This window comes from Lycium ferocissimum, chromosome 8, assembly GCF_029784015.1.
Source record: "Lycium ferocissimum isolate CSIRO_LF1 chromosome 8, AGI_CSIRO_Lferr_CH_V1, whole genome shotgun sequence".
Classification (NCBI taxonomy): domain Eukaryota; kingdom Viridiplantae; phylum Streptophyta; class Magnoliopsida; order Solanales; family Solanaceae; genus Lycium; species Lycium ferocissimum.
The window spans coordinates 24,920,363-24,938,875 of NC_081349.1; the positions used below are offsets into that span (position 1 = coordinate 24,920,363).

General features: G+C 35.2%; 2 protein-coding genes across 4 annotated transcripts in view; both read left to right on the forward strand.

Annotated features, from left to right (window-relative positions):
- LOC132067679 (3-isopropylmalate dehydratase large subunit, chloroplastic-like) overlaps nucleotides 1–10,716 on the forward strand; it is an 85,195-nt gene extending 74,479 nt beyond the window's left edge. For 2 of the 3 annotated variants that reach the window (XM_059460979.1, XM_059460978.1), the window contains exons 2-15: nucleotides 443–506; nucleotides 592–726; nucleotides 819–989; nucleotides 3,017–3,169; nucleotides 3,303–3,371; nucleotides 3,467–3,583; nucleotides 3,900–3,974; nucleotides 4,139–4,216; nucleotides 4,295–4,390; nucleotides 4,567–4,616; nucleotides 5,871–5,925; nucleotides 6,311–6,442; nucleotides 8,253–8,300; nucleotides 8,789–8,986. In XM_059460979.1, coding sequence (XP_059316962.1) covers nucleotides 459–506; nucleotides 592–726; nucleotides 819–989; nucleotides 3,017–3,169; nucleotides 3,303–3,371; nucleotides 3,467–3,583; nucleotides 3,900–3,974; nucleotides 4,139–4,216; nucleotides 4,295–4,390; nucleotides 4,567–4,616; nucleotides 5,871–5,925; nucleotides 6,311–6,442; nucleotides 8,253–8,300; nucleotides 8,789–8,971 — 1,410 coding nt within the window. In that variant the 5' untranslated portion in view covers nucleotides 443–458 and the 3' untranslated portion in view covers nucleotides 8,972–8,986. Of the gene's footprint in view, nucleotides 1–442; nucleotides 507–591; nucleotides 727–818; nucleotides 990–3,016; nucleotides 3,170–3,302; nucleotides 3,372–3,466; nucleotides 3,584–3,899; nucleotides 3,975–4,138; nucleotides 4,217–4,294; nucleotides 4,391–4,566; nucleotides 4,617–5,870; nucleotides 5,926–6,310; nucleotides 6,443–8,252; nucleotides 8,301–8,788; nucleotides 8,987–10,400 lie in introns of those variants that run through there. The other variant, XM_059460981.1, reaches the window with a different exon arrangement.
- Nucleotides 10,717–13,088: 2,372 nt separating this feature from the next.
- LOC132066167 (uncharacterized) lies at nucleotides 13,089–16,926 on the forward strand. Its single transcript, XM_059459533.1, has 3 exons — nucleotides 13,089–13,279; nucleotides 15,844–15,980; nucleotides 16,542–16,926. The coding sequence occupies exons 1-3, from the start codon at nucleotides 13,163–13,165 to the stop codon at nucleotides 16,804–16,806; spliced, it is 519 nt and encodes a 172-aa protein (XP_059315516.1). The 5' UTR covers nucleotides 13,089–13,162; the 3' UTR covers nucleotides 16,807–16,926.
- The last annotated feature ends 1,587 nt before the right edge of the window (nucleotides 16,927–18,513 follow it).

The following is an 18,513-nucleotide window of genomic DNA, read 5'->3' on the forward strand; positions in this document are numbered from 1 at the left end:
ATAATTAAATTAGAATATATATTAGCATATTACAACATTGAAGATGGAATACTATGTAAGTAGCATTGTATTTGATAGATACACTTAAGAATGAGTTCAGGGGTTCAACAGGAACAACACTTAATTGAGGTATAAAAAAAAAAAAAGACAAATTTAGGAGAGGCCGTTACGTATGTATTAAGCCAGTTAGAAATGATGAAAGAGGAAAAAGAAGTGTGAAAAGTAAAAGTGGGACCCACAATGCCACTTGTCTAACATTGGGTGAGCCTCACACACCTTTTGTTGGTTGTGCCTCACCCATGGTAAAACTTTTTCCTGAATGTAGCATACTAAACATTGTAAAGAATATCTTGTGGGACACCATCACCCAGAGCTCGTTACAATTTTTACTTCTTCAGCCGCCATTTATTTGTGCTTTAAGGTTGAGCACAACTCAATATCGCTAATTTGTGTCAGCAATGGCATCTTCAGCTATCGCTTCAACTTCTACACCTTTCATCAATAAGGTTTGTTTCAAAATCAACATTCTTTTTTCTTTTTGAGTGAATTTACACTGACCCTTTTGCTGATATTTGTTTTATTTGGCTGTAGAAAGATGTTGGTCTATCTGCTTTCTGTTCACAACCTTCATTTTCCATTCAAACAAGTGGAAAAAGGGTTTCCAAGAAAATAGTTTCTGTGATGACACCACAACAGACTGAAAGAAAACCTGCCACCACTGGATCAGTTAGTTTGTATTTCTCTTTGTTTTAATTTTTAAAAAAGTTTAAGTTTTTATGTATTGGGGTTGTTGAGTTTGTATATGTATGTGTTTTTAGGTAAAGACTGGGATGACCATGACTGAGAAGATATTAGCTAAGGCTTCTGATAAGCCTGAAGTGAGCCCTGGTGACAATGTTTGGGTCAATGTTGATGTTTTGATGACACATGATGTTTGTGGTCCTGGCTCTATTGGAATTTTTAAGAAAGAGTTTGGTCAGAATGCTAAGGTATGTGCTGCTGCCAATAGAGTAACTTTTAGAGTAACACTTTGTTTGGATGGTTGTTATGTGTCGTTTCATAATGTATAGTATTATATTGTATTGTATTGTATTGTTTTGATGAATGCAATGTTTGGATAGTTTGTATCTTTTCCCGTCGTTACATAATGACACACATGTCCATCCTGCTTTGATTACACTTCTTTTGAGCCGAGGGTCTATTGGAAACAACCTCTCTACCCCACAAAGGCAGGGGTAAGGTTTGCATACATCCTACCCACCCCGACCCCGCGTTGTGGGTTTAAACTGGGTTTGTTGTTGTACATAATGACACACATGAACAATTTGATGGACAAACCTACAAGAAAAGCAGGGTACAGGGTAGCGCTATTATAAAAAGGTAGAGTAAAGGATAAAATAGGATTATTAGATCATAAGCAAAGACAAAATGAGAAGAAAAAATAAGGTAATGACGCGATCACACCAAATTGGGCGTTATGCAGTAAAAGTTAAGTAACAATCAAAACAAACATTGTATTTAAACTAAAAACACAATACAATACGATAGGTAACAACCATCCAAACAAGCTGTAACAACCAACCGAACAAGTCGTGCAAATTGGCTGTGTTGCAATTTTGGTAGAGTAATTTGATTTTGGTTCGAGTACTTGGAAACTGATTCTTGATTTGCTACTTTTCTTCGGTACCTAGTTATGTAGCTCTATGCACACACTAAAATTCCTTTTTTTCTTTGATTTGGTTGTCCGGTAATGGTGTTATGAAAAGTGGAAATATGTGAATCAGCAAGTGCAATCATGTAAACCATGTCATTGTGATCTTTGTAGTTAGTTTTATTTAGGTTCATTTGGTTTCCGGTGTAAGGGAAAATAATCCTAAGGATAAAATTCTGCATAGCTTTTTGTTTGCGGGCATAAAATCTGCATTACTACTCTGATCTCTGCGTGTGACTGATACAATGTGTAAAACCTTGCATAATAATGCCAAATTTGGTTTTTGGTTCTCAAACAATTGTATTAGAAATATTTTAGTAGCGGCATAACTAATCATGTATTTATAAGAATAAATGTGTAAGCAATACCTAGAGATTAGAGTATCTAGTAACAACGATGTTCTTAAACTAGGCAATACCTACATGATAACATCTGTATTATTATTCTTTTTGATAAAGTTCTCTGTATTATTATTCACTGAGTAACTATCTCTGTATTATTATCGACTGCAACAATCCCTACGTTATTATTCACTTTGTAGCATTTCCTGTATTATAATCATTGCATCTAACTTTGGATTTATTTGAATTCGAGTTACTCTTTTGTTTACCTTGAGGAGTTTGAAGTCTAATCTACTAATAAAAGATGTTTCAAGTCTAACCTATTCCGGAGATGTACTACTTTTTTAAGAGTGCCACGCTCTCTAATCATGTCATGGTCAATTAGTATAAATGGCTTTAGTGATAGCTTATTTCCTTTCTTTTCATGTTGTGCACCTATACTAATTTCCTGTTATGAGTAAACATCTCACTTTTATGAATTGGCATTGATTAGCTTACTTGATGTTTATTACTACTTATTATCAAAGCAGGTCCTTACAAAAAAGTTAAGTATTACTAAACAGGTTAATCCCTTCTTGCTTTTAGCAAATGTATTGTAATTAATCCTGTATTTGCTTTCATTGTGTCATTGCTTTCAGCCATCTAGGCAGTTGGAGTAGAAAACTTCTTCTCCCTTTTTCTCTTCGATAAGGGAGTACAATATGTCCATTGATTATGCTGAATAGACTTCATGAATGTCTTCTGTGTGATAAAATTAAAGCCATGGGTAGTAATTGGTACTCGATGTCATTTGGTAAAAAATGTACTTAATGCGAGGCTTTTTGAAGTCTTTATGAAGTAAAAACTATGTTTCTAATTTTATGAACTATAAACTATGTTTCTCAGGCTAGAGATTATTTTGTTGATTAGACACATTTATTTGAAGTATATATCTAATGGATGTTTCCTTATTTCAATATCATAGGTCTGGGATCGTGAAAAGCTTGTCATTATACCTGACCATTATATATTCACAACTGATGAACGAGCAAACCGTAACGTGGATATCTTGAGGGATTTCTGCACTGAACAAAATATTAAGTACTTCTATGACATTAAAGATCTGGGGAACTTCCGTGTATGGCTATTTCCTATATGAATAACTTATTATGATTTCCTATATGAATAACTTATTATGTGCTCCGCTGAAGCTTTTACTTTGTATGTCTGCTCTTAACAAATGAAAAACTAAATGTGTGATAGCTATGCAGGCTAATCCTGATTACAAGGGTGTTTGCCACATTGCTCTTGCACAAGAAGGTCACTGCAGACCCGGAGAGGTGAATAATTTTTGCCAATATCCACTCTGTCGAGGTGTTTTAATATGTATTGTGTCATATGCTTAACTTTATGAAATCCTTATGTTTGTTCCCAGGTTTTGCTGGGTACAGACTCCCACACATGTACTGCTGGAGCTTTCGGGCAATTCGCCACTGGAATTGGAAATACTGATGCAGGTTTTGTGTTGGGTACTGGCAAGATTCTGCTCAAGGTATGTGATTCTTGCCTTTACGGGATGCAGTTCTGGCTTCAGATTTGTGTTGTTTGATTTTATTGCCTATGTGAAATAACTAACGCAGTCCGATGCATGTAAAAGAAGGAAAAATGATATGCAGCAAAAATGTATTAAAGAAACATGGTGTACACTTTTATCATTTTCTATTTGAAGTTTGAAGGATGAACAAGACTGACAGGCCAAGACTGACAGGCACATTTGTCTCTTCTAGATTTACAACTTTTCATAGTTCAATAACTTCTCTTTCCACTAATGTGCATCATCTATGAAATTTAACATCTGTGTGATGCAGGTACCTCCAACTCTGAGATTTGTAATGGATGGTGAAATACCAGATTACTTGCTTGCTAAGGACTTGATTTTGCAAGTAAGTTTTGTTAGACGCCCTATACTTCATTTTGTGTGCTGTTTTATGTGAATAAAACTAGGAGTAAGTGATTTGTTATGTCTGTTGTTCTGTTTCTCTACAACGTTGCTGGATTGAGAAGAATTCAAAGTTCAAATTCTTGTCCTTTGCTTAAAAAATTGCAGATTATTGGTGAAATTTCTGTGGCTGGTGCTACTTATAAAGCAATGGAGTTTGTTGGCTCGACAGTTGAAAGCTTGACCGTAAGTGTTTTTTATATTGTTGATGGGATTAACCAGGTGAGATCTGTAAGTAATTATGGGTCTTATTTTTTTTAATAGATGGAAGAAAGAATGACATTATGCAACATGGTTGTTGAAGCTGGTGGAAAGAATGGTATCATCCCAGCTGATAAAACGACATATGACTATCTTGAGGTAAGTGGGGAAGCTGGGGACTCAACTTCACCTCTTTTAAGTTTTTCAACCTCCCTTGTGAGCTTAATTTCATCTGTGAGACATGCTGCCAAAAAGATCTCATAACTTTACATTCATGTGTGACTGAATTAAAGACCCGCTATTCAGCTAATGCATTTTTTTTCCTGCTGTCACAGGGCAGGACTTCTGTGCCCTATGAACCTGTTTACAGTGATGAAGGAGCCAGGTATTTAACACCATAGAACATTGTAGCGACATCACATTGATTCCATATTATTCTGGTGTGCACTTGTCTCATTTCAAATTGAATTTGCTACTTCCTGTGTTGGTACATATTGTCTTTATTGTTACTTTGAGCACTTCATACTATGTGGCCAAAACTAGGTGATAATTACTGAATATTCGTGAATGTATCAAATGAACTAATTTTCCGGAAGTATTTAAGTTTTAGAAGGTATATGAGATCAAATGGAAAAGAGGAAAGTTTTTTATTAGTGAAAGAACATTGTTGCAATTAGAAGATTTCAGTGTATGTTCAAGTCCATGAACAAGGTTGAAATAATTAAAATGAAAGTGGGTAATTAGTTGATGAGACAAATTTTTTCTGCAGTAAACTTTGTAGGAATAATTTCCATATATCCTGGAGAATGCAGTGACACGCTTTGCTGGAAAAAGAAAGGCTTTCTTGCCAGCAGTTTCTTGTAATTGAAGTTAGTAATATCAAAAGTAAATAAAGAATATGAAGGAGGACTAGGTGTCCTGAAAATTGACAAAATTAGAAAATATTATTAGAGTGCAGTCATTAGCTATAGATTTTTGTTCTAAGGCTCATTATGTGACTCAATAATGGAAATCTGGCCCATGATGAATGTCTGGGATATTCTGTTTATTAGATGAAATTTTGGGCTTCCAGCATGTAGTGAATTTTTAACTGATAAACATTGGGAGATCGGTCACCTAAAAAGAATGAAGACTGAGCAAAAGTTGTCCTAATGATATGGCTGATATAATTGACTGCCATTGCCTTCTTAAGACTAAATGCTAGTAGTGAGACTCCTTATCCCAAAAAAATAAAAAAATAAAAAAATAAATAAATAAAGGAAGAAGCTAGTAGTGAGAATTCTATTCGTCCGCCTTCTAGTTTTCTGTGGCAAAATGTTTTAATGGCCATGGAATGTTTGATTTAGATAGAGCTAACACCAGAAGGATCCGAGATTGGTTTATTTTCAAAAAATCTTTGGGATATAGATGTCTTTTAGTAAAGCAGTAGCCCTCTTTCATGAAATCAACTTATTCTATTCCAACAACATTGTAGGATTTTGTTTATTTGATGCAACTCTTTCATAAATTTGTAGACTTGTAGTCATCTTCCATATAACCTTCTTCTGTTCTCTTGTCTCACCAAAAGAGTATTAGGGTATCATTTGTAGTTCAAATTGCCATGACTTTAGCATTTACACGTTGTTTTCTGTATATCCAGATATCTTAAGGAGTACAGATTCGATGTTTCCAAGTTGGAGCCCTTAGTGGCTAAGGTTGGTTATGTTCTAGCCTTCTCTCTTTGGGATATTCATCAATCTTATTAACACTGTTCGGTTGTGTGGATATAATTTATAAGGTTGGCAAAATTCTATGTTGCCCGGACTCTCTAAAAATGCAGGGTGCGTGTGTGAATAGTTCAAGAGTAGTGCATTTTTGGAGGATTTGACACGGGTGCGGCAGTATTTGTGGAGAGTCGAAGCAATATAGGAAAAAATTGCACTTAAATTTTATGTTATCAAAAGATCAAGAACACTAGTACAGCGCTCTTTGCAGAGCCTTAAGCTAGTCTTCCTGTTGTTTAATACTCTGGTGATGGCTTTTAACTCATATTGAGTACAGCCTGTTCCAAATGTTCTAAATCTTCTGTGCATCCTGCAGCCTCATTCTCCTGATAATCGTGCTTTGGCAAGAGAATGCAAAGATGTCAAAATCGACAGAGTATATATTGGTTCTTGTACTGGTGGAAAAACAGAGGACTTCATGGCTGCTGCAAAAGTTTTCCTAGCTACTGTAAGTTGTTACTCCAATTTTCTATTTTGACCATGTACGTGTTAATTTGGTGCACTCAGGCCAGAAAAATACTGCTACTATTGTGATCTGGTTGCACTTTTTTTACCCTCTCGCGCTTCTCATTGAAGTAGGAGAAAACAGCCTACTTCTAGTCAACCATTAGGGTTGAATGTGGAAAAATAGTCAAACATCCAACAACTCACCCAGTCCACTCAATTTATGTCAGTTAGTGACTGATATCTTCGTATTATAGATTTTCGTTCTTACCTACTCATTTTTATGAGAAATTGAGTAGCCAATAAACCAATAAATACTGATTTTTACGTTCTTTATATCAGTTTATACAACATCTATTGCATGTGGGCTTTGCTATGAGTGTGGGATACATCATACATATATGATTTTGACAGGGGGATGTTCAGTTTCTAAAATTTTAACCCTGATGGATCCGGATGAAGTAGCCATATCCTTGTCATGCTCATTTGATGAGTGCATCAAGGCAGCTGAAGGGACTTCACAATGTAGGATTATAGCCATTACTCTAAAAAAAAAAAAAAAAAAAAAAAATCTTAAAATAGTTATTCACAGTTGATGGCTCTACTGCCACCAGATGACGCGATGTTCTAGAACTTATGACCAACAGTCTTGAATAATGTTTTTCTTTTCTTTAGAAAGTGATTGAAGAGAATAATTTCATCCAGGATAAACTGAAAAGTTATACTTTGGCATGTTGTAATCGGTCGATGGTTTTATTAATATCTCACACCTTTACCTGTTTTCTTGTATGACCTATGATCTCTCTGAATCAAGGATCAAAATAGTTGGATCAACTAGACATGACTAATACTTAGATGTTGTTGACTTGTTGTTATACTTAAGTAGGTCTGCGGTTAGTGAGGAATATTTTGTTTTGGCTGAGTTTTTTATGGCCATGTAGACATAAATGTTAAATAAAAACTTATTATTAGTGGGATTGAAATTAGCTTAAATATAGTGGAATGAATATGGAGGATTAATATAACTGAATTGACTTCTTACCTTCACGATTTATCCATTTTGTCTTCTGAATTAGGGTGTGGACTCAACAATTGAGGTGCATGATGTAATATCGATTTCCACATTAGGCCACTTGTCTTTTCTGCAAGTCTATGTCTTTGTTCTTTAGCTTTGTTCTTGTCCTGTATTGGCGGATAACTATATGTATGCAGTGATGCTTCACCATGTTTCACAATTATCCGACACTATTCTGCTTACTTTATTTTATCGCTTATTTTTTTAGATCTCTAATAGAACTTGATTGTTTCTTTCTTTCACTTCATTTATCTTATTATGTGTTGTTATTACCACCTATTACTATTGTTGTCTTGCCACCTTCTCTTGAGCCGAGGGTCTCTCGGAAACAGCCTCCCTACCTCCCAAGGTTGGGGTATGGTCTGCGTACACTCTACCCTGCCCAGACCCACCTGGTGGGATTATACTGGGTATGTTGTTGTTGTTGCTATTCTGCTTACTTTCTCGCTTTCTTTTTATGGCAATTTTAGCTCTTTTATTTCTGCTCCCGTTCCCGCAGGGAGATGAAATACATATCATTTTGCATGATTAAGTCCTTATTTTTCTCATGTTTGCCATGTAATAAGACTCGGGATCCCTGTATTAGATCTTATGTCGTGTTCTTCAATTGACTCTAAATTCCGATGCTTTATTTCCTTTTTAGATAGCTTAATGGAACATGCAAGTTCTGCAATCTACTTCCAATTAAGCACAATATGTTAGATCTTCAGGTTTAAACAAATAACCATGTCTTACGCAGGGAAAGAAGGTAAAGGTTCCAACTTTTCTTGTGCCCGCTACACAGAAGGTTCGTAATCTTATTTTTTTGTCTTGCTACTATTTTGGTACCTTAGCTGTAGGGATGGCAAATTTAGCCCATGAGAACATGACTCGCCCTACCGCTCAAGTTTAGGTTGGTCATTGACAAGCCCATTTATTAGTTCAGCCCATTTTAGCCCATCTAAAAATTGGGCTAATAAGTAGCCCAAATTGACCCATAGAAACCTTGTCAAAATATTTTCAAAAAGATTTTTTTTTTATTTGATATGTTATATATAGTAAAGAAAAGAAATAATTTTATTAGGTGCTTAAAAATTACTCTAAAAGAACAAACAATGAAATTAAAACCTAGTCATTGAGCGGGATGGGTTATGACCCCCATTTCAGCCCAAGTCCCATTTATTAACTCAGCTATTTTGACCCAACCAAATCCAGTCCTCCCCGCCAATTGACACCCCTACTTAGCTGCAATATCATTGCAGAAGTACCATATGATGTGAGTATTTGAAACTTCAGGTATGGATGGATGTATATAGCCTCCCAGTTCCAGGATCCGGCGGCAAAACATGTTCCCAGATTTTTGAGGAGGCAGGCTGCGATACACCTGCAAGTCCTAGTTGTGGTGCTTGTTTGGGTGGCCCTAAAGACACTTATGCACGCATGAATGATGCTCAGGCAAGTGATTACTTTTTTGTATGAATAGTATTTGTCTTATATGACTTTTTTATAGTAGAAATAAAGTGATTTTTTTGTGATTTATTTCATCAATACATATCTGGGCTAGCTTGCCCATTGAGCAAGTCATACTGACCGGCAGGAAGTCAGCTGACTTGGTCAGCCGATAATAATCACCCAAATGGCGGAATGAGTAAAGAATCAAGCTACAAGTCTCGATCTATACGTCATACAAAACAGACTGGTCTTTTTTCTTTCTTTTGGTTTCATTGATAATAGAAAAGACTTACTTTTGACTTGTCATTAATATGCTACTGTGTTGGGTGTATTCGACTCTTGGGTGAACATATTGGCTCGTCTGTGACAAATAGGATATGTCATAGTGGAGTTTCCGTGGACCAGGAACAAGTAGATTCAATCTTATGCCACCTAGTTGAAAAGATGCATTTGAAATTTGATGTATTCTTATCGTAAACTTTCTCTAGGATAGTTATAAATGAAGAGAACTTCAGAAGTATTTGCATGAAAAACTTCCTGTGATTAACCCTTTCCTAGAAACTTTATTTTTTCTCCTGCATGAAGTAGAAACCCATACAATCTCTTGCCATTTTTTTCCGGACAAGGTAACCGCTTTGTATTCTGAACCATCGGTCTATGTGCTCTATATCTTGATGCTAGCCATAACTGTCAATTATATGTATGCATGCACCTCTAAAGCTTAAACTTACCATGTGGTTTGCAAAATCTAGAGACAAGCAGGTTGATTGGTGCAATTTATGGTGAACAAGCAATAACATTTACGTGCATATTTTCGGCTCACCATAGCAAGATTAATGTTTTCCAATTTTCTCATGTTCGGAACACATTTTCTCTAGGAAAACAAATTCCTTAAAAATGAAAGGGAAATGACTTCCCAGTGAGTAAAACTTTTAAAACAATTTCATAAGTGGCGTTTCATTGATCGTGTCCTCCCCACCCTCCAACACACCTCATCATCCATTCACCCCCACCCTATAGCGCCCATCCCACCACCCCACACCTACCTCCCCCTGACCCCACCTCCCATAGTATTGTCTATGATTATATACAAATGCTTTAGGCTATATTTTTTGGTTACGTACCTAACACAAGAAAATAAGTAAGAAATTCACTTATTTCTTGAAAAACATTTTTCATGGAAAATAGTTTCTTTCATACGGAACACACCCTAAGATTATTTATAGGTTTACCCTTGTTCCATATTGATGGACCTGGTTTTGGTGAAGGACTTACATTATTAGATAAATTAAATCAGCTTCCTCAAGTGTATGATGCTGACCCTTGGATCTTTTAGCTGCATTAATCTTGCTGTCGAGACTCCTTTGAGAAAAATTCAACCAACAGGTCAAATTTTCTCATCGTGATGTAGGTCTACATTGTGAACTGACTCTACGAATTGTTGTTTGTTTTGCAGGTCTGTGTATCAACCACGAATAGGAACTTCCCTGGTCGAATGGGACACAAAGAAGGCCAGATATATCTTGCATCGCCGTATACAGCTGCAGCATCAGCATTGACCGGTTATGTCACTGATCCCAGGGAGTTTTTGCAGTGAAGTGCTCGGTTAACTCGTTTTAGGAGTTGGGAGTATGTTGTACGCTAACAGATGAGTGAGCTTTTAAGCTCTTATGCTTATGTATTCCTGAAAAGGACTGCGGCCGATGTGTTCTCCTTTCTCTTTACTCCAGGAAATGAATGTTCACAATAAAATGACTCCAAATTTCTGTCTTCTTTGTTGTATTATTGGAGTCTTATGGTTGATGCATCGAAATAAAAAATTTTGCTTTAGGAAATATTGCTGGTTCATGTTTCACTAAAATAAAATGAAGCACTCCGCGTTCATAACTTTTACAAACCTATTATGTCTATAGGAATGCAAATTTGTACCAAAGTTATTTGAATGCTTACATATATGTTGACGTTTGACTTTCATTTTTGCTGAACTTTATAAATAAAGTATATATTTAATTATATTCAATCATTTATTGGTATATAGTCCGGCATGCCTCGAAAAATGATTTGAAAATGAATAATTAATGTAAAGGATAAAAAAAAGAACAGATTTTTTTTTCCTTGACAGTATCCAAATAAGGCCCCAGTAAAAATTTTAGGGAGGGAGTCATTCGATTAATTTAGCTGGACTCTGTCAATACTTTACTTATTTACTTTCTTGTTTGGGTTATTATCATTTATAAAATGTATTCCTTTATATTTTCACAAAATAAAATTTGGTGATTAATGATTTAACATATATCTTTCTAATTTTGATTTCTTTGTAACCATAAAAAATTATAATATATTTTTTTATTGTTTAATAAAAATATTGTATATATATAAACAAATTTTAGTATTTCACATGTCCCAACGTCATTACATCAGTATTTTTTACTTCCTTAGGTTCAAATAAAAAATAATCGCTTCTAGTTTAAAACATATTATTTCATTTTTTCGATTTCTTTTACATCTAAACTTCGATATATAATATTTTCTAATAATAAAAAGTCTCTCTTTTCTATACAGCCTACAGTTTGCTTTAAAATACTTCCGTATATATAATAAAACTATAATATTTTTAAAAGTTATTTTCAAAATACAAACCTTGAAAAATGGTCTAATTAAAGTTTACATGTCCTTCATGTAATTGGTGGTTTAAGTTATATATAACCAAATTTTAGTATTTCACATGTCCGAACGTCATTACATCACACTTTTTACTTCCTTAGGTTCAAATACAAAATAATCGCTTTTTAAAACATATTATTTCATTTTTTCGATTTCAAGGTAAACTTCGATATATAATATTTTCTATAATTCTCTCTTTTCTATCACAACCTACAGTTTGCTTTCCACTTCCGAGTACCCAAAAACTATTGAGGGAGGAGCTATGCGTAACACTTAAAAAAGAAGAAGGGTAATTCGCTCTGAATATATATTTAATTTAATCTTGAATATTTGTCTAAAATGAAACACGCATAAGTATTTTGACACAAAAAAAAAGGGAAAGAATGTCGTTGCCTTTTGAAAACAAAATAATTATATGTCCATGCCCCTTTTACTTTCATGTCCGTGAAACTATTTATCTGAAATGCCCTCAAAATTATGATACCAATATGATATATAAATATACTGAAATGGTATCATGTTCATTTATTCAAAAGACACACTTTTATCAAAAAAACTTATATGATACCATCATCTTATATACGTATATTGTGATGGTATCGTGGAGGACTGCTTCAGTCCTTCAATGAGACACTCCTCAGTCCTCTGTGATACCATCGTGGTACATAAATATACTGAGATGATATCATGAAGGACTGCCTCAATCCTTCTCTTAGTCAATCATGATACCATCATGATATATAAATATAGTGCATGGTATCATGGATGAAGGATTTTGGGCGAGGGGTACTTGGGTAAATATTTTTGCCCGATTGGGTAAGAAGCAAAATTAGTTTAGGAAGGGGCATGGGCGGGTAAAATTTTGCATTTTAAGAGTATTTTGTGTTTTTTCCCCCCCAAAAAAAAAAAGGATCTGTTTGGCCGTGAGAATTATTCGTTTTTCCGGATTTTTTTCTATTTTATTTGAAAATCAAATATTTTGTTATGAAAACTCATCAAGTTGTACTTAAAATTTGAAAAATACCTAAAATTTTATTTTTACTTTCAATATACTCAAGCAACCAAATATTCTTTGTAAAAACTATAACCAAATAAAATTTCAAAATAAGGTGAAAAGTATTTTGATCTTCATGACCAAACACCTACTTATCCATTTGAACATGAAAAAGGAAAAAGTTAGAAAGTTAAACCGCAAAAACGCATGGGTGACCCACCACAAAAGACGAGGACGCTCACATGTTATCATTTCCCATCATCAAATAAACGTAATCCCAGGCGATTACGACACAAGTCAAATAACAGCAGACCAAAATCCCCACAAAACATCCCCGCGTATTCCAAACGCTCCTTCACATCGCGTGATTCACATATCCCCACAATTAGCAAAGCACTACTTTCTCTTCTTTCTTCACTGCCTTTTGATTTCCCACTAAAACACTGCTCTAAAAAGTACTCACACAACACTAAACACAAAACACAGTTCTTCATCACTAACAACACCACACGCAGTTCATTCACACACTTGAAAGCCCTAATTGGAAGGTTCTCGAAGCAATGGCGGAAGGCAGAGGATCTTCATTAGTTCATCTACTTGTAATAATACTCAGCTTAATCGCTTTCGGTTTCTCCATTGCCGCCGAACGTCGTCGTAGCACTGTAATTCACTCTCCTGTTTTTGCCTTTTATATGCGTTTATTTAGTTTTTTTTGGTGTGAATAGGTTTATTATATCTGTGTGTATTTATGTAGCTCGTGACAATAAATTGAGCTTTAAGTTAAGTAGATCCAGTTGCGAATTGTGTGTTTTTGTGTTGTGCTATTGAATGATTTGTTTTCTTTTATATGTGTTGTGCGAGAGTTTATTTATTAGTTTTTTTTTTTGTTTATAGGTGTGGTACTTGTTGATTGAAACTGTGTTATTATATCTGTGTGTATTTATGTAGCTTATGAGTATGAATTGAGCTTAAACTTCGGTAGATCCAGTTTGCAAATTGTGTGTTTTGTGTAATTTGAGTTGTGCTATTGAAGGATTGCTTGTTTAAGATCTGACATGTCGAAATTCTGTATATTTTGCCTTTTGTGTGTGTATAGGTTTGTATCTGCGTATATATGTATCCCGTGAGTGTAAATTGAGCTTAAACTTTGGTAGATCCAGTGCAAGTTGTGCATTTTGTGTACTTTTTTAGTGCTATTTGTTAGCTCTGAGGTCTGCCATGATACTTTTTTTGAATTTTCAGTACTCTGATGGTTAATTCGGTCTTAGAAAGTGTTATTATATGTCGGAGAGAGTGTTTTGATTGGAATTTGTGACACACCAACAGAGAATCGAAGGATGAGAAGTGTTAATCTAGGAGCTAGGGCTCGAAGAAGATGGTGCTAAAACAGGGAAACCGAGCGTTTAGCTAAGAAGAATATGTAGAAAAGAGGAGAAAGATAGATCTTATTTCATGAATAGTCTCAATGTACAATTACAATCAGTACTTATACACAATTGAAATGAATCGATTACAACTGGTGCTTACACAGTCGGCTACTAACTAACTTTGTGAACTGTAACTACCTAACTAACTAACTTTGGGACTGCAACTTCAACTAACTCGAATCAGCTCTTCATTCATCTCCTTACTCTAATTCGTGCATCAATTTGTGGTTATAGTTAATTGTAGGCTGTAGCTTTGCTATTTGTATGTTGAGCCAATACGTGCATCAGTTTGGTTGATTGATACAAGTTCATTCAAACTACTCGGCATACTGTTGACATTTGTAAAATACATCTATGAAATGATAGTTTATGACAATTTAACTCAAATCACTGACTTGGTCTCAGGGTGTTTTGGGGTGTGTGTGTGGGGGGGGGGGGGGGGAGTACTATAATATAAGAGTGACAGGCCACGTGATCGACATACTCAGTGTAATACCATAAGTGGGGTCTATTATAGCATGACTAGCTCTGTTAACATAATTCCTCTATGTCCTCTACTAAATTATGATAAATTGTCAATATCCCCTCGCAAATATCCCTGTTGAACAGCATTTCACTTTGCCGATCAATTAAAGGCAGAAATAGGAAAGGAAAAGATGGCAATTGTTCAGATGAGGAGTTGTAATGGAAGAAGTATAGCAAGTCGTCTTAGTGAGTCTAGAGGTATGAAGTGATTATAACTGTAAAGTTCTTTTTCCTTAAGTTGGTTTTGCATTCTCTCATGTCCTCGCAGCAGTTGCATGAACCCTTGTTTTGCATTCTCTCGAGTTCTTGCCGCAGTTGCATGATTCTATGCATTTCTTGTGGTAGTCAGCAGGGTTGTGCAATAAGATAGAGCTTGTTAAAATAGTTGTGTTTTTAAAACATAGGGGTTGGCAGAGAAGAAAAAGGAAGTACCAGTGATGTAGGTGCAGAGAGAGAGGGAGAGTTTCTGTAGCACGTGAATAGTTATTTCCAGAGTCATGATGATTCTTTTGGTCTAATACCTGTTAAGCAACAGGCCAAAATGATAGTATCGTCTAGTAAGGAAAGATACTATATGGAGGTTGAGATTTAACCCCAAAGAATAATTATCTTTTTGGTAGGATTAGTGACCGTGAATTTTCATCTGATGTTGATTGTTGAGGATCATTATAAGCAAAGATAACTTCCGTACTATAATGCTAGAGGAACCCTTATTATGAAGCCAAAGGTGATATAGAGGGGTTCATTTTTTATTCTGTCTGTACTTCACTGTACATGAGTTAATCAATCAGAAACAGAAGTACAATTGCAGGCCAATTAATTTACAATTTGGAGATAAGCACTGAGACAGGCTGTTAATGATGACTTGTATTATCTGACTAGCTAATCAACTCTAAAATAATTGGATGTATCACTTGTGAGTAGACTTATGATCCTTCTTAAATGATGATGCCTCTCAATCAATTAATTAACCAACTGTGATTTCAAAAGATGTTGAACCTTGATAGAACCAGCTCATCAGCTGACATTATAAGGTGTTGCCAATATAAAAGGCAAAAAAGGAAACCAGAGATTGGTTTAAACTTTTGACAAAATTAGGGATGTATCTCTAGCTTTCCATGGAAAAGTTATATTAACCTGGTTACCAATGCTAGTAGGATGGAATTGAGCAGTGACATAAAACTGTGTTTACACCTCACTGAGACAGTGTTATGGCAATCAACTGGATATGTGATTTCAACCTTGATAGAACCAGCTCATTAGCGGTGTATTTTGGTTTCTTTTGACAGGGTTCTCTCTGGCGAGTTGCCACTGGATATGGAGTAGGTGCATTGCTTATGGGAGTGACAAAATGCATGTGCTTCGGAAGACCTTTATCTCCTGGTTCAAATCGTGCATGGGCCATCATATACTTCATATCGTCATGGTGCGTGTCTCATCATCACTCTTCTTTACCACATTTTATATAGAAGTAAAGTCATATGAACTATATTATTATGGTCATCCAGTCATCAATCAGCTCTGAACTATCTTCTGCTGGCACAATAGTGTACCAGTTTCAAAAAAAAAAAAAAAAACACTATCTTCTGCTGGCATATAGATGTGCATGGTTTTGTCCACAGACATGTTATTAGGTTTTGGAAAGAAAACCAAATCACATGTTTATTATTTGGGAAAAAAGATTCCAGTTATCTGAACTCGTCTCAAATTAGAATGCTGATGGTGGATAACCATTAAACATTTGCACTCTTCACATTGTCTTAAATCTTTTGCACTCTTGATTTGTTATTATTGCAATCACCATCTTGCAAATCATTTCTGCCATTTATTCTTAATGCTGATGATACCTTTCGAACTGCACTTTCGTGGGTGATCCACATTATCTATGAGCAGTATCCTGAGATTTTACTATGTTTTCTGTTACTATATGTGAAGATATCTTAAAAGGATTCATCCTACGATGTACTAAATATCTATACACCTGCAGGCTGACATTCCTGGTTGCAGAAGCATGTGTTGTTGCTGGAGCAAAGAAAAATGCTTACCACACCAAGTATCGGGATATGCTCTTAGCAGAAAACTTTTCTTGCGAGACACTAAGGAAAGGTGTCTTTATTGCCGGAGCGGTCTTTATCGTTGCAACCATGATCCTGAATGTTTATTTCTACATGTACTTCACGAAGGCTACTACTCAGCCAGCTCATAAGACAAAACGTACTAGCTCGAATGTTGGGATGGCTGGTTATGCATAAATTTTACAGAAGAAACTTTAGCTAGGCTCTATATTACCTACATCATTGGCACTATGGTTTGTATAATGTATTACTCCATATAGTTCGTCTATGATATGAAATCTGCTTACTGTTGGTTCTTTTTTTGGGTACTTGCATAGTGATAGATTACATAGATAATAGAAAAACTTATATACGTTTAGACGTTTAGTGATGAAAAATGAACTATCTCCCTTTTATGGCAAAGGTAATGTGCAGTTTGCAAGAGTGAAATAAACAAAAAAGACTATAAGTCATGGGAGCTAACTTGCATTTGCAAGAGTTTGAAAAAGAAGAACATTAGTGATAATTTGATTCTTCGTCGCATAGTAAAAAGGAGAAAAATATTTGTGGTTCTTCGCAAACCTTTACCAAAAAACAAAAAGCCTATAAGCCTATGACATGTCTATAACAAGACGGAAAAAATTCTACAGCTACGTGGCATGCCGATACATGTTTAAGTAGGAAATTATGGATAAATATTTACTTAGTTTACAAGCCTGTACATTAAGAAGTAAGAGATTGTAATAAATTATGTACAAATCTATTCAATCCATGTCAGAATCTGGAGGAATTTCCATAATTATTAGTGGAAAGTCAACATGAGAAATCAAAGAAATTCTAATAACCTCACAGAAATAATCCAATTGTAACAAGTGAAATCCCACAAAGTGCGGTCTGGAGAGGTTGTTTCCGGTAGATCCTCGTCACAAGGACAAACAATCCCAAGCAATAGAAAAGGAAATAACTAAAGTTAATAAGCCATGATAGAGAAAAAAAAATTGTATTAATAAAAATACTATGCACTATTGTCTCTAGAGTTGCAAAACCTATTTGAACCTAATGTTACTGCAGAATGGAGTTTCATTTCGAGTTTATCGCTCCAAAGTCATAAGGCCCAATAAACATTGGAAAGGCCCAAGGTAATATGGGCTGGAAACTCCTTCGATCCTCCTTTGGGTTAGTGTGGTAAAATGCCTTGCCAAAGGAGCCCATCTTTTTGTGTGCTCTATGTTTTTTGGGCAATTCACAGAATTGCCCTTCTTTTGGGGTGGTCTTTAAATTTTGCCCCTCATATTTGTAATCTTTAAATTTTGCCCTTCGGCTAAAACCCATTGGTTCCAGGTTTGAACCCCCACTCAGTCGAAAATTTTAAAAAAAAATTGCAAGGCAGAATTTAAATTTATTATGCCCCATCGGTAATTTTAGTTGTGTTTAACCAAAAGTCTGCTGGAGTGAAATAACTTGAGGCATATATATATATATATATATATATTTTTTTTTTTTTTTCAAGGTAAACTTTTAGTTATCATGCTTATTAAAAAGTATCTTACTATCATTATCATAAAGTATGCCCATGGGTGAAACTTTTCCTTAAGGAATAACTAAAGTTATGTCGGACCTGACATAACTATAAGTTCCGCCTTATAAGGCAAAGTTTATGCCTTAAGGAAAAGTTCCGCTTTAGGGGCATACTTTTAGTTACGCCTTAACTAAAAGTCTGCCCCATAAGGCATAACTATAAGTATGCCCCATAAGGCGATACTTTTCCTTAAGGCATAATTAAAAGATTGCCTTATAAGGTAAAGTCTATGTCTTAAGGAAAAGTTATGCTTTATGGGATATACTTTTAGTTATGCCTTAACTAAAAGTACGCGCAAGGCGTAACTAAGTGGAAAAGACTTTTAG

Excerpts from the sequence above, each read along its gene's own strand:
- LOC132066167 (XM_059459533.1), top strand. The coding sequence starts at position 13,163 with ATGGCGGAAGGCAGAGGATCTTCATTAGTTCATCTACTTGTAATAATA. Across the intron at positions 13,280-15,843 it reads GCACTGTAATTCACTCTCCT|GGTTCTCTCTGGCGAGTTGC; the intron begins GTTTTTGCCTTT and ends TTCTTTTGACAG. Across the intron at positions 15,981-16,541 it reads ATATACTTCATATCGTCATG|GCTGACATTCCTGGTTGCAG; the intron begins GTGCGTGTCTCA and ends ATACACCTGCAG.